A 14387-nucleotide genomic window follows, 5' to 3' on the forward strand; every position below is an offset into this window, starting at 1 on the left:
GTGGATTCCCAACAAATAAATGGCTATCCAACCTTTGAGTTAAGACCTCCAGCAAGGGACAACCAAAGTCAAGTGTTCTCAGTATGGTACCCGACGGTGCCATGGCGCCTGCCAATGCTTTTCCTGGAGTCTGAGAAGTATGTTTAGAAAGTGAGAAGGGCCAGGTGAGGTTTTTGAGAGCCAGCGTGGTGTAGTGGTTAAGAGCAAGTGGATTCTAATCGGGAGAACCAGGTTTGATTCCCCACTCCTCCACCTGAGTGACAGAGGCTTATCTGGTGAACCAGATGTGTTTCCGCACTCCTACATTCCTGCTGGGTGACCTTGGGCTAGTCACAGTTCTTCGGAAGTCTCTCAGCCCCACCCACCTCACAAGATGTCTGTTGTGGGGAGAGGAAGGGAAAGGAGTTTGTAAGCCACCTTGAGTCGCCTTACAGGAGGGAAAGGTGAAATATAAATCCAAACTCTTCTTCTTTTTGCCTAACAAGATGTTGAAAGGGCAACTGGATGTTTGAAAGACTGAGCACATTGTTAACATATTTTGGCAGCACGAATCATCTTCACTGTGTGACTAAAGGTAAGTTCCAGCAGTCATTTTATGACAGGCTCCACTACCTGTGGCAGCTATTCTGCAGCAGTCATTTTTATGGTTGCACCCACTATAGTGTCAAAATTCCAATGGTGCCCACTGCTGTAGATTTTCATACTCACGCTAACATACACGCATACATACACGCTAACATAAACAGTTTTACTAGGTGCCCAGCAATCTTTATCCATTTAACCAATTATTCCTACCCCCACACACCCCTGCTTTTATGCCAACACATTTTTAGCCTACATTTCAAAACACTTGGCAAAGGATGATTGCCTTTGTGATTGTCACAAGGACCAGCCAATCAGCACTCTGAAAAAGTGTGCTGGTCTTGGGAACAGAAGTAAATGTTTGCTCCCATGTTCAGTTCTTCCCGATGGAAGTTTATACATTTGTCTGAAAGTTTACAGGCATTGTGTGTGTGTGTGTGTGTGTATATATATTCTTTATATACAACATACAACGTGGCATATTAGAAGTGGCACTGTTCTCTGGAGTTACTTTTGAACAATAGAATTGGTTCAGATTTAGAGTGACAAATTATTTTGTCAAAACAGTCCCCAAGTAGGCGGTAAGTCACCACACGTAATTATCTTTAAAACAGCTGCCCCTGTGGTCTGAGGAAGAGCTAATTATTGCAAACTAATTATCATACCAATGAGGTAGTCTGTTTCCTGCTTTGCCAAAGGTCACTCAATGAACTTCATGGCAGAAGGGAATTTGAACTTGGATTTCTCCAGCCTTAGTCCAGCACTCTAACCACTACACAACATACCTTTTCCCAGCATCTTTGACAGTGGGCATTATTATCTGCAGTATCGAGGCAGAAGCTTCTTAGTTTTTTCTCTACTTGCACAATATATTGGAAATGAGACAGAGAAATGTCTGGAAAAATAGTAATTACGGCTGCTTCCACACAACAACTGTGAATGCAGAGGCGGACGGCAGAGCAATGGAAAATCTATGCAGAAGGGTTCCCTGTCCACACTTCTTACTTTTCCCTGCCATGCCTCCTTACAGGGCTTTTCCTTTTTTTAAAATGATGCCTGACATACCACTATAGCATTGTAACACTATTCGCAATATGGGAATTGCCAATTTTTTTTGAAAAAGCATATAAAAGACCTTCACCAGCACGGAAACAGCAGTCACGAGAGACTGTCAGACCATCATGGGCATGATCTGCAAGAAGCCTGCACTTTCCAATGGTTCAAACATGCATTGGCTATGATCTATTAAAAAATATCATCCCAAAGAAGGTTTAGGAAAAATCGCAGCAAAGCCATGGAGAAGATGGTTGGTGAATGACTGCACCCTGATGCAATGTGTGGGCAGAGGAAAAGATTGCTCTTTTAGGAGCCATAGCACAGCACAACAGGGACATGGAAATCACTTCCAAAAAAAAAGTTTGCAGCAGGTGCCTTTGGAAGCACACAAATCACTTCAGTTCTTTAACAGTTATTGCCTGCAAACTGGGAGCTGAGCAAAAGAGAAAGTTGTACAAACACCTACAGACAGCAGGTGTTGGATGCAGAGTTTCTCCCACACAACACTCGGTCTCAGCTGTAACAAAAATAGAATTTGAGCAAACACACACACACCTGCCTTATGAAGAACTAGACAATCTAGCCCAATGCTCTGACTGGCTGAAGTTCTCCAAAGCTATCTTCCAGAGATCCTTTCCACTGAAAATGTCAAGGAGGAAAGTTCAGGAAATTTTCCATGCCAAGCCTGTGCTGTACCCCCTCCTTTCCATGCCACCCCTTACTCCCTCCCCTTCCCTTGCATGCCACCCCTCCCCCTCCCTCTCTCCCCGCTAGGGTGGGTGGGCCACCCCTCCCTCCCCTCCCTCTCCCCCCGCTAGGGTGGGTGGGCCATGTCCAGGTGCTGGGTGTTGCCCCTCCCCTCCCTTTTGTGCACTTGTGTGCCCCTTTCCCTCCCTCCCCTCCCTCTCCCTTTCCCCTTGCATGCCACCCCCTCCCTGCCCTCCCCTCCCTCTCCCCCCGCTAGGGTGGGTGGGCCATGTCCAGGTGCTGGGCCCCCTCCCCCTCCCTTGCATGGCACCCCTTCCTCCCTCCCCTTCCTCCCTTTCCTTGCATGCCACCCCTCCCTCCCCTCCCTCTCCCCCCGCTAGGGTGGGTGGGCCATGTCCAGGTGCTGGGCCCCCTCCCCCTCCCTTGCATGGCACCCCTTCCTCCCTCCCCTTCCTCCCTTTCCTTGCATGCCACCCCCCCCCCCCCCCCCCCCCCCCCCCCCAGAGGGTGGAGCCATGGCGTCCACAGGTGCTGGCCCCCCCCCCCCTCCCTTGCATGCCCCCCCTTCCCCCCCCCCCTCCCTCCCTTTCCTTGCATGCCACCCCTCCCTCCCCTCCCTCTCCCCCCGCTAGGGTGGGTGGGCCATGTCCAGGTGCTGGGCCCCCTCCCCCTCCCTTGCATGGCACCCCTTACTCCCTAGGAGTAACATATGGGGGGGGGTTCTTTTCACTGAAATTAGCAGGACAGTAACTAATCCAAAACCAAAAATATTATGAGAAAACACAGCATGTGATGTAGTGGTTAAAAGCAGGTGGACTCTAATCAGGGTAACTGGGCAGACTTTCAAATATGCAACAGATTCATGACATGATCCAAGTTTGATTTTAATTTATGCAACTGTCCAAATGCTGTTGCGCTTCTGATGAACAAAAGGATGGATTTCCAACTTTTCCCTCTAATTTGCTGGAAACGAGTACACTATGCCTGTCTCAGGTTCTTTCCCCCCTTCCTTCCCACCTTTTCCCCCTTGGAGTGGTATGCTGCTCACTTTCTCTGCTTGCTCTCCACCTGTTCCTCTGCTGGATCCCTCGTTTCCCTCCCAGAATTCTCTATTTGGTTGTTGCTATGGGTTGGCCAGGGTTATGGATTTCTCTCTCTTCCCCTCTTTTGGAAAGACGGATCCCAGCTATGCAAAGGGTTGGGAAGCCAGTAGGGTTCCTGTGAAGATAGAGAGAGTTCGCAGCGTCCATTTACAAAGTTGGATCCTGACTCCACAAAGTGGGGGTGGGAAACCAGCAGGGTGCCTATGAATATGGGAAGAATTCTCCATAGACACCCCTCATTTGCAAAGCTGGATCCAGGCTTTGAAGAGGGAGGGGAACCAGCAGGGTGCCTGCTGGCTGGTAGTTCTGGGTAGCCTTTTGGTAAAGATGCTGAGTATGTCACAGAAAATACGAGGGACCCAGAAGATTTAATACAAAAATCCCCCTTTCCAAAGGAACAGTTACACAAAAAAAGGGATTGGGATGCTTGTGAGAGGAGACTCTTTGGATTACTCAAGATAAGTGGAAGATACTCGGCAGTAGCAAAACAATTCAGGTGCTACTCAGATCTCCGCACATGTACGCACCCGCAACCAACACAAGAGTGCTGATTCCGTGCTGCGCTGATGCATTGGTTCAACTGCATGAAAATTGTGAGTGCCTAAATGGCCTTGCTCCTCTACTGCAGACCAAAACAGCTACCTACATAAAGCTATCCCAAGTTACTATAACTTCTGAACAAGCTCCCCTTAACTCCAGCTTCAAACTGTCTCAATAGTTTACCTACTTGTACCACATGATGGCCATTCTGTGGACATATGCAATGAACACAAGAGCCATGTTCAGCTTATTGTCAGGACAGAAAAGCAGCCCTATTTCCAGCAAGGACAATCAACAATTGTGTGCCAGGCCTGCCTACAGCTAGAAGCTCTATAGGGTGAAAAAGTAAAGGGGATGGAGAAGAGAAAACATGTCTGCACATCACTCTGGATGTATTTTGTATGTAGCGTAAGTAAACTGAATTTGGGTTCACTGGTTTAAAAGTGCACCAAAGTCTTTGGGGGAAAACAAAATGACACTAATCAAATATTTTTCCACCACCAAACAGAATGCAAAAGTCTCTAGCTGTGATATAAACAAAAATGAGTCTCTAGTTGTGATATAAACAAAAATGGAGGTTACATTACTAAAAATTATTTAGGTATAGAGTTGGTGGAAACGAAACTGGGTAGTATTACCAATAAGTGCAATTGCATCTATCCCAGATGATCTCCCTCTACTTTTCTCATTCTCCTGAGGAAGCTAAACACGGTACCGCATTACCAGCTCCACCAAGTCTTCAGCCCATTCTGAAACAATCCTCTCAGCTTTTTTAACATCCTGTAGAAAGGTTCTAGAGAACTTGAAAGCTTGTGTGCTATTTCGTGTTGTTTTGGCCAGCTCTGAAAATGGCATTACAGTGTTTGTGTTTCTGTACATGAAGCATCACAAAACCTGCAGGTTTTGAAACTGGATCCGAAGGCATCCTAAGAATGTTTGGGTGAGTCGGAGTGAAATTGCCAACCAAACTGCTCCTCATTAGAAGGGTGCCCCTGCTGTGTGCCAGGCTATACATCCAAAGCTAGGTCACCTTCTCTTCTTTCAGTAGGAATGAGCCCTACCAGGCCTGGCCAATGGATGGAAAGATACTATCATTGCTGAGGTAAGGAAACCCAGTAAGCATTCTTCTCCAGCCACCCCCCCCCCCCAAAAAAAATATAATGGCCTGCATCAGTTGAATCTCTCTAACCAGGCTCAAAGACAACAACATACAGACTATACACCAGAATTTCCAGCCATGCAATGGAGCTCTACTGAAAAGAGTCACCAACAGAAAGAAGGGTCCCACAAGTCCAAAATGCACTGTTCTAGCTGAGGTTCCAAGGCTGGATCGTCCATGTCTTAACCCATGCATCACAAGCCATAACATTACAAGGAAAATGTGAGAGAACACCTGGAGCAATAAAACAACGCGTGACTATAAAAAAGGCCCAAGAAGCAGATTCCAGGAGATAGTTATCATTCTGGCACACACTCCCTTTCATCACTACCCCAAAACAGCGAGGTAATGTTCTTTCTCAACCATAGTCATGTATGAACACACCTATAAGCAACCCTTTGCCAGTGACATTCATCTAACTAGGCATTTCTTGTGGTTCCTCCCCAACCTCCATGTGATTCTCCTCAGGCCTTTAGTGAAACAGTCTTGCCCAAGGAGAGAAGACCTTCTCCACAATGGCTGGAGAAACTGAGCGTGTAGTATAGGTTGGGATCCTTTTTTTAGGACTGATCAAGCTGTGTAGGACCCTTAGGAGAACTCACTTTCTTATGGCTCTGGATACAAGCAGTTATTCTTGGAGGAGCTCATTGGAGGACAAATTGAGATATACAAATTATAAATGAATGAATGAGAGACAGTCCCCACACTGTGTATCCATGAAAAATGTTTGAAGGGGGCCCTGGCTCAGCATGCAACACCTTCTAATGTTCCTTCATATTTGTATGGCCTTTAAGAGACTCCAACAACACTTGCTTTTGAAGCAATACAAAAATACACCTGACTGGGCAGAATCCCAGTCTCTGTATTTCTATCTCAATACCTACTCCCCATTCAAAGGAGGGGAGCCCACCGAACAAAACCTTGGCAGATTGTTACGTTAAAAATGCCCTGCTTGCCACACTACTGGAAGGAAAGTTCTTCCCAACAAAATTTATTTCTACATGATTGGTGACTTACAAAAAAAGAAGAAGCTCATGCTGGAATAAAATGTGCCACAGGGCTCCTTATTTTATTTTACGCTGCATGTAACATTACCACCTGCCTAGTTATTTGGTCATTGACCGTAAATAAAGTATTCTATTCTATTCACCTGCCTAGAATGAGCCTTTCCTCCAGAAATACCCCACTTTGCAAACCACCATCACCTTTAGGGTGAGGCCCTAGTCCAGCGGCAGGCAGCCTATTTCAGAAGACCAAAGGAGAATTAAAAACGACAACATAAAAACAAGCTGTGAAACTTGTCAAATGTAAAACAAAAAGTTAACCACCTCTCCCGAGTCTGAGGCTGGGGCCAAATGGCTCTCCTCCTCAGAGGCCCTGGCCTCTTGCTTTGCTATCTCAAGCAGCAGGTGGCAAGGAAGGGTTTTCTTTGCTTCAGTCCCTGGACAGCCTCGGCCGATGACTGCAGCCGAGTCTGACCACAAGAGACTTAACAGGGAAGCCCTTTCCTGGGAAGAAGCTCCGTGGAGCAGATTTCCGGAGCCCTGTCGAGGTTTACTCTGCAAGACTCTGGCTGGGAAAGCAACTTCAAGCCCCGGCAGCTCTTTCCGTCCTCCTTCGTTTCGCTTAACAAACATGCAGGAGAAAACCCGTCGGCTCCTTTAAAAAGTTTGCTGACAACGCTGTTCTGCGAATTCTTTCCTAAAGTTTCTAAACTTCGGCTGTTGTTCGCACGCGTTCCCGCCGCCCAACCCTCACAACCCCCCACCAGTACTCTTGCGCGCGCCCCAAGTGCGCCCCCACAACTAGCGGAGGGCGCGACCGCGGCTCTCCAAGCGCGCAGGGTGAACCCCAAAAGTGGTCTCGAAGATGGACTCGGGGGAGGAGGGGGGGGGGGAGCGCCGCTCCGTTTCCTCGGCCCCACTTACTCTTATGCCTGCCGCTGCCCCAGTTCTGTTTGGCGATGCTGGGGCTCCGGATGATGGCCCGCCCGGCGGACTTGAGGGCGTCCATGCTGCCCGCCGCCACCTCCCCAGCGCCGCCTCCAAAACAAATAAAGAAAAAAAAAGAGAAAAACTCTTCACAAACTTTTTCCTGCCTCGGCCGGGCCCGCCTCTCCTTCCTCCCTTCTGCCCGCCCTCTGGCTCCAAGGAAGCAGGCGGGCGAGCGGGGGGCGGGAGGAGCCACGGCCCGGGCACGAGCTCCGGCGGCCCTGCCTCCGCCTGCCCGGCCTGCCCGTGCCAAGCGGTGGGAGGGAGGCACCCGGCACTTCCTGGCCTTGCCCAGCCAAGCGGCGCGGCGGGGTAAACTGCTGGGGAGGCCGAAAGAGGGATTCTTTGGGGTCTGCTTGGGATCGGATCCTGGACGGAACCCAGGCTGGATTGACACTTCTTGATGCTTTTAGGCTTTTTCTTCTGTTTAAACCTGCCCGACTCCTGTTTCTCTCAGCAGAAGAGGAAACGCAAAACAAATGCACAACGCAGTTTTGGGGGTTGCCGAGGACGGTTAGGAGGACTCCATCGGGGCTTTGCGTTTCTCTCCCATTGCAACTGGGAAATGGAAAGCTCGCAACCATTTAGAACACAGATTTAAGCCTCCTACTTTGTCACTTGCTGCGAAGTGCGATGCTTATAGCAGAATGAAAAATTGTGAACAGGTTGGTTGGAAGGCCGAGCTTGTAAGGCTTCTGTCTGCAAGATCAAGTGTTTCGAGATAATAAAATGGCCTGTATCTCAGGGCCCCTTTCTGAAATGCAGATTAAAAAAAAAACTTTAAAAAGAGGTGTTGACCAATCTGCTTCCATTGTAAGCAAACTTTCCACTTGCGCAAGGCCAGGCATAAATACTACAACAGAGTCCAACACATTTCACGGATAACTGTTCTTTGGTTTTGCACCACTGGTTGCAACAGAGAACTGGCTTGTGCAAGCTAGTTTATGCCTGAGCAATACTGATAGGAACACTATAAGCTTAAATAGAATAGAATAGAATAGAATAGAATAGAATAGAATAGAATAGAATCTTTATTGGCCAAGTGTGATTGGACACACAAGGAATTTGTCTCCGGTGCATATGTTCTCAGTGTACATAAAAGAAAAATACATTTGTCAAGAATCATAAGGTACAACACTTAATGATTGTCATATAGGTCTAGTAAGCAATCAGGAAACAATCAATAGTAATGAAAACATAAAATGTAAAATCATAAAATAAATGAAATGAAATGTCAGCACAGGCTATAGTCATACAGTCATAAGTGGGAGGAGATGGGTAATAGGAATGATGAAAAAAGTAGTGCAGTAATTATATAATAAATATATAATAAATAGTTTGACATTATCGAGGGAATTATTTGTTTAGCAGAGTGATGGCATTCGGGAAAAAACTGTTCTTATGTCTAGTTGTCTTGGTGTGCAGTGCTCTGTAGCGACGTTTAGAGGGTAAGAGTTGAAACAGTTTATGACCAGGATGCGAGGGGTCAGTAAATATTTTCACAGCCCTTTTTTTGACCCGTGCAGTATACAGGTCCTCAACGGAAGGCAGGTTAGCAGCAATTGTTTTTTCTGCAGTTCTGATTATTCTCTGAAGTCTGTGTCGATCTTGTTGGGTTGCAGAACCAAACCACACAGTTATAGAGGTGCAGATGACAGACTCAATGATTCCTCTGTAGAAATAGAGATTAGAGTTGCCAACCTCCCAGTGGGGACTGGAGACCTCCCAGAATTACAACTGGTTTTCAGTTAATAAACTTCTTTGGGTTTTTTTAAAGAATTCTTCTCTTTTCAGACTAGCAAGGTCAGTTCCCCTGGAGAAAATCAGTTTTGGAGGGTGGACACTATGACAGCATATTCCACTAAGGGCCCCAAACCCTGCGCTCCCCTGGCTCAACTCCCAAATCTCCAGGAATATCCCAATCTGGAGATAACAACCCTAGTAGAGATCTGCTGGACAACTATTGCCCGGTGGCCAACATCTCATTTTTGGGCAAGGTCTTGGGGACAGTGGCGGTGGCTCAGCTGCAAACATACTTGGAGGAAACTGATTTTCTTGACCCATGTCAATCTGGTTTCAGGCAGGGTCATGGCATGGAAATGGCCTTGGTCGTCCTGACAGATGACCTGTACTGGGAGAGAGACGAGGGGATGCCACTCTGTTGATTCTCCTGGATCTCTCAGCGACTTTCAATACCATAGATCACAGGCGTCAAACTCATGCCCCTCCAGATGTTATGGACTACAGTTCCCATCATCCTCTGCCAACATGAGCAATTAGCCATACTGGCAGGGGATGATGGGAACTGTAGTCCATAACATCTGGAGGGCCGCAAGTTTGACACCTATGTATAGATCATGGTATCTCTTTGCCATTGCTTTCACATCCTGCATGTGAGCTCTCAAAGGCATCTGGTGGGCCACTGCAAGTAGCAGAATCAGTGGCGTAGCTAGGGAAAATGGAGCCCGGGACAAAATCTGAGTTTTGCGCCCCCCACCCCGGCATATGGGCAGCGTCCCTCCCCCACCACGACCAAACAACATTTTTTTGCCCCAGGTCATCTTAAAGTCACTATCACATTATAGAACATGCCCCAACACACAAATCTGAACACACCCAGGACTCCCTAGTTTAAACAACATTGAAAGTGATGCTATTTTTTGAAGGGGGGGGATCCACCCTGAAACAGCATCACTTTTAATGTTGTTTAAACTAGAGAGCCCAGATTCTCCTTTTAAATCCACCTTAAAGAGAGACTTTGGGCTCTCTAGTTTAAACAACATTGAAAGTGATGCTGTTTCAAGGTAGATTTCCCACCCATCCACCCCAAACAGCATCATTGTCAATGTTGGTTGTTGTGGGTTTTCTGGGCTGCGTGGCTGTGGTGTGGTAGATCTTGTTCCTAATGTTTCACCTGCATCTGTGGCTGGTATCTTCAGAGGTGTATCACAGAGAGAAGTCTGTTATACACTGTGTCCAGACTTCTCTTATAACAGACTTCTCTCTGTGATACACCTCTGAAGCCAGCCACAGATGCAATTGAAACATTAGGAACAAGATCTACCAGCCCATGGCCACACAGTCTGAAAAACCCACAACAAGCAGTTGAATCTGGTTGTGAAAGCCTTCAACAATACTTTCAATGGTTTTTTTAATGTAGGGAACCTAGATTCTCTCTTTAAATCCACTCCAAAGGGGTAGATTTAAAGAGAGAACCCGGGGGAAATTTGAGGGTGCCTGTCAGGAGAGCAATGTTTAAGCTAACAGTACCAAAATTTTAGGCTATCTTCAAGAGACTCTCCTGATGAAACCACCCAGGTTTCGTGAAGTTTGGTTCAGGGGGTCCAAAGTTATGGACCTTCAAAAGGATAGCCCCATCTACCATTAGCTCCCATTGGAAACAATGGGGGATGGAGCACTCTTTTTGGGGGTCCATAACTTTGGACCCCCTGAACCAACCTTCACCAAACCTGGGTGGTATCAGAAGGAGACTATCCTTATGATACCACCTAGGTTTAGTGAAGTTTGATTCAGAGGGTCCAAAGTTATGGACCCTCAAAATGATAGGCCCATCTACTATTAGCTCCCATTGGAAACAATGGAGGATGGGGTCACCCCCTGAACCAAACTTCACCAAACTTGGCTGGTATCATCAGGAGAGTCACCTGACGATAGCCAGAAATTTTGGTGCCGCTAGCCTAAAAACTGCGCCCCCTGCAGGCCAAAATTGAAAAATACAGTAAAAAATACAGAAAGCCACAAACGAACCTGCAATTTTTGTGCCCACCACAAGGTGGCGCCCGGGGCACTTGTTCCCGGATGTCCCCATGGTAGCTAAGCCTGTGGGGTAAAGTGATAGGGCACAATACACTTCCTCAGCAGTTTCACAGTTTCAATGTCCCACGAAGTTGCAGTAGCACTAATAAATGATACAGGGAATTCTGCTACAAAGGATGGTTGGGTGATAAGAACATGGGATTTACCTAGCAGTACTTTTGGCCTTTTAAGGCTGCAGCTTTTAGAAGGATTTCAAATGGCTTTTTTTCTAACTCCCTCAACAATTAGTTTGGATTAAATCAACCACGTGTTTACAGTAGCCACATATACACTTAATTTTGGATTTTAAGTGGTCAACAAATCAATAACCTTGTTTTGTACATATGTGTGTGTCTGGGGGAAGAAATCATGTTTCTTCGTAAAAGACACACCAACTTTGATACAACAGTAAGCACGCCACCCAAAGCAAAACTGATGTTTTAATTAAGGTGGTGTTGTAGAAATAACGGGGCAGAGAAGATTTATTTTTCTGAGAGCAAATTTCACCTTCTCAAGGAAACAGCTTGGAGAATAATGAATACCAACAAGAAGGGCTTTATGAGAAATCATGGTGTGACGTAACGCCCCCCCCCCCCCCCCCACCCCCCCCCCCACCCTCCCCCCCCCCCCCCCTCCCCCCCCCCCCCCCCCCCCCCCCCCCCCCCCCCCCCCCCCCCCCCCCCCCCCCCGCGCCGCCCCCCCCCCCCCCCCCCCCCCCCCCCCCCCCGCCCCACCCCCCCCCCCCCCCCCCCCCCCCACCCCCCCCAACCCCCCCCCCCCCCCACCCCCCCCCCCCCCCCCCACCCCCACACCGCCCGGTCCCCCCCCCCCACAACAACCCCCCCCCCCCACCCCTCCACCCCCCCCCCCACCCCCCCCCCACCCCCCCCCCCCCCCACCCCCCCCCCCCCCCCCCCCCCCCCCCCCCCACCCCCCCCCCCCCCCACCCCCCCCCCCCCCCACCCCCCCCCCCCCCCACCCCCCCCCCCCCCCACCCCCCCCCCCCCCCACCCCCCCCCCCCCCCACCCCCCCCCCCCCCCACCCCCCCCCCCCCCCACCCCCCCCCCCCCCCACCCCCCCCCCCCCCCACCCCCCCCCCCCCCCACCCCCCCCCCCCCCCACCCCCCCCCCCCCCCACCCCCCCCCCCCCCCACCCCCCCCCCCCCCCACCCCCCCCCCCCCCCACCCCCCCCCCCCCCCACCCCCCCCCCCCCCCACCCCCCCCCCCCCCCACCCCCCCCCCCCCCCACCCCCCCCCCCCCCCACCCCCCCCCCCCCCCACCCCCCCCCCCCCCCACCCCCCCCCCCCCCCACCCCCCCCCCCCCCCACCCCCCCCCCCCCCCACCCCCCCCCCCCCCCACCCCCCCCCCCCCCCACCCCCCCCCCCCCCCACCCCCCCCCCCCCCCACCCCCCCCCCCCCCCACCCCCCCCCCCCCCCACCCCCCCCCCCCCCCACCCCCCCCCCCCCCCACCCCCCCCCCCCCCCACCCCCCCCCCCCCCCACCCCCCCCCCCCCCCACCCCCCCCCCCCCCCACCCCCCCCCCCCCCCACCCCCCCCCCCCCCCACCCCCCCCCCCCCCCACCCCCCCCCCCCCCCACCCCCCCCCCCCCCCACCCCCCCCCCCCCCCACCCCCCCCCCCCCCCACCCCCCCCCCCCCCCACCCCCCCCCCCCCCCACCCCCCCCCCCCCCCACCCCCCCCCCCCCCCACCCCCCCCCCCCCCCACCCCCCCCCCCCCCCACCCCCCCCCCCCCCCACCCCCCCCCCCCCCCACCCCCCCCCCCCCCCACCCCCCCCCCCCCCCACCCCCCCCCCCCCCCACCCCCCCCCCCCCCCACCCCCCCCCCCCCCCACCCCCCCCCCCCCCCACCCCCCCCCCCCCCCACCCCCCCCCCCCCCCACCCCCCCCCCCCCCCACCCCCCCCCCCCCCCACCCCCCCCCCCCCCCACCCCCCCCCCCCCCCACCCCCCCCCCCCCCCACCCCCCCCCCCCCCCACCCCCCCCCCCCCCCACCCCCCCCCCCCCCCACCCCCCCCCCCCCCCACCCCCCCCCCCCCCCACCCCCCCCCCCCCCCACCCCCCCCCCCCCCCACCCCCCCCCCCCCCCACCCCCCCCCCCCCCCACCCCCCCCCCCCCCCACCCCCCCCCCCCCCCACCCCCCCCCCCCCCCACCCCCCCCCCCCCCCACCCCCCCCCCCCCCCACCCCCCCCCCCCCCCACCCCCCCCCCCCCCCACCCCCCCCCCCCCCCACCCCCCCCCCCCCCCACCCCCCCCCCCCCCCACCCCCCCCCCCCCCCACCCCCCCCCCCCCCCACCCCCCCCCCCCCCCACCCCCCCCCCCCCCCACCCCCCCCCCCCCCCACCCCCCCCCCCCCCCACCCCCCCCCCCCCCCACCCCCCCCCCCCCCCACCCCCCCCCCCCCCCACCCCCCCCCCCCCCCACCCCCCCCCCCCCCCACCCCCCCCCCCCCCCACCCCCCCCCCCCCCCACCCCCCCCCCCCCCCACCCCCCCCCCCCCCCACCCCCCCCCCCCCCCACCCCCCCCCCCCCCCACCCCCCCCCCCCCCCACCCCCCCCCCCCCCCACCCCCCCCCCCCCCCACCCCCCCCCCCCCCCACCCCCCCCCCCCCCCACCCCCCCCCCCCCCCACCCCCCCCCCCCCCCACCCCCCCCCCCCCCCACCCCCCCCCCCCCCCACCCCCCCCCCCCCCCACCCCCCCCCCCCCCCACCCCCCCCCCCCCCCACCCCCCCCCCCCCCCACCCCCCCCCCCCCCCACCCCCCCCCCCCCCCACCCCCCCCCCCCCCCACCCCCCCCCCCCCCCACCCCCCCCCCCCCCCACCCCCCCCCCCCCCCACCCCCCCCCCCCCCCACCCCCCCCCCCCCCCACCCCCCCCCCCCCCCACCCCCCCCCCCCCCCACCCCCCCCCCCCCCCACCCCCCCCCCCCCCCACCCCCCCCCCCCCCCACCCCCCCCCCCCCCCACCCCCCCCCCCCCCCACCCCCCCCCCCCCCCACCCCCCCCCCCCCCCACCCCCCCCCCCCCCCACCCCCCCCCCCCCCCACCCCCCCCCCCCCCCACCCCCCCCCCCCCCCACCCCCCCCCCCCCCCACCCCCCCCCCCCCCCACCCCCCCCCCCCCCCACCCCCCCCCCCCCCCACCCCCCCCCCCCCCCACCCCCCCCCCCCCCCACCCCCCCCCCCCCCCACCCCCCCCCCCCCCCACCCCCCCCCCCCCCCACCCCCCCCCCCCCCCACCCCCCCCCCCCCCCACCCCCCCCCCCCCCCACCCCCCCCCCCCCCCACCCCCCCCCCCCCCCACCCCCCCCCCCCCCCACCCCCCCCCCCCCCCACCCCCCCCCCCCCCCACCCCCCCCCCCCCCCACCCCCCCCCCCCCCCACCCCCCCCCCCCCCCACCCCCC

At 56.0% G+C, this 14387-nt stretch overlaps 1 protein-coding gene across 1 annotated transcript in view; it reads right to left on the bottom strand.

Moving 5' to 3' along the window:
- Window positions 1-7381, bottom strand: part of LDLRAP1 (low density lipoprotein receptor adaptor protein 1) — a 73687-nt gene extending 66306 nt beyond the window's left edge. Inside the window, exon 1 of the mRNA XM_048501039.1 lies at window positions 7077-7381. Within this exon, the coding sequence (XP_048356996.1) occupies window positions 7077-7161 (85 nt within the window). The 5' untranslated portion in view covers window positions 7162-7381. The remainder of the gene's footprint in view (window positions 1-7076) is intronic.
- Between the last annotated feature and the right edge of the window lie 7006 nt (window positions 7382-14387).

The sequence above is a fragment of the Sphaerodactylus townsendi genome, linkage group LG06 (assembly GCF_021028975.2).
Source record: "Sphaerodactylus townsendi isolate TG3544 linkage group LG06, MPM_Stown_v2.3, whole genome shotgun sequence".
Lineage (NCBI taxonomy): Eukaryota > Metazoa > Chordata > Lepidosauria > Squamata > Sphaerodactylidae > Sphaerodactylus > Sphaerodactylus townsendi.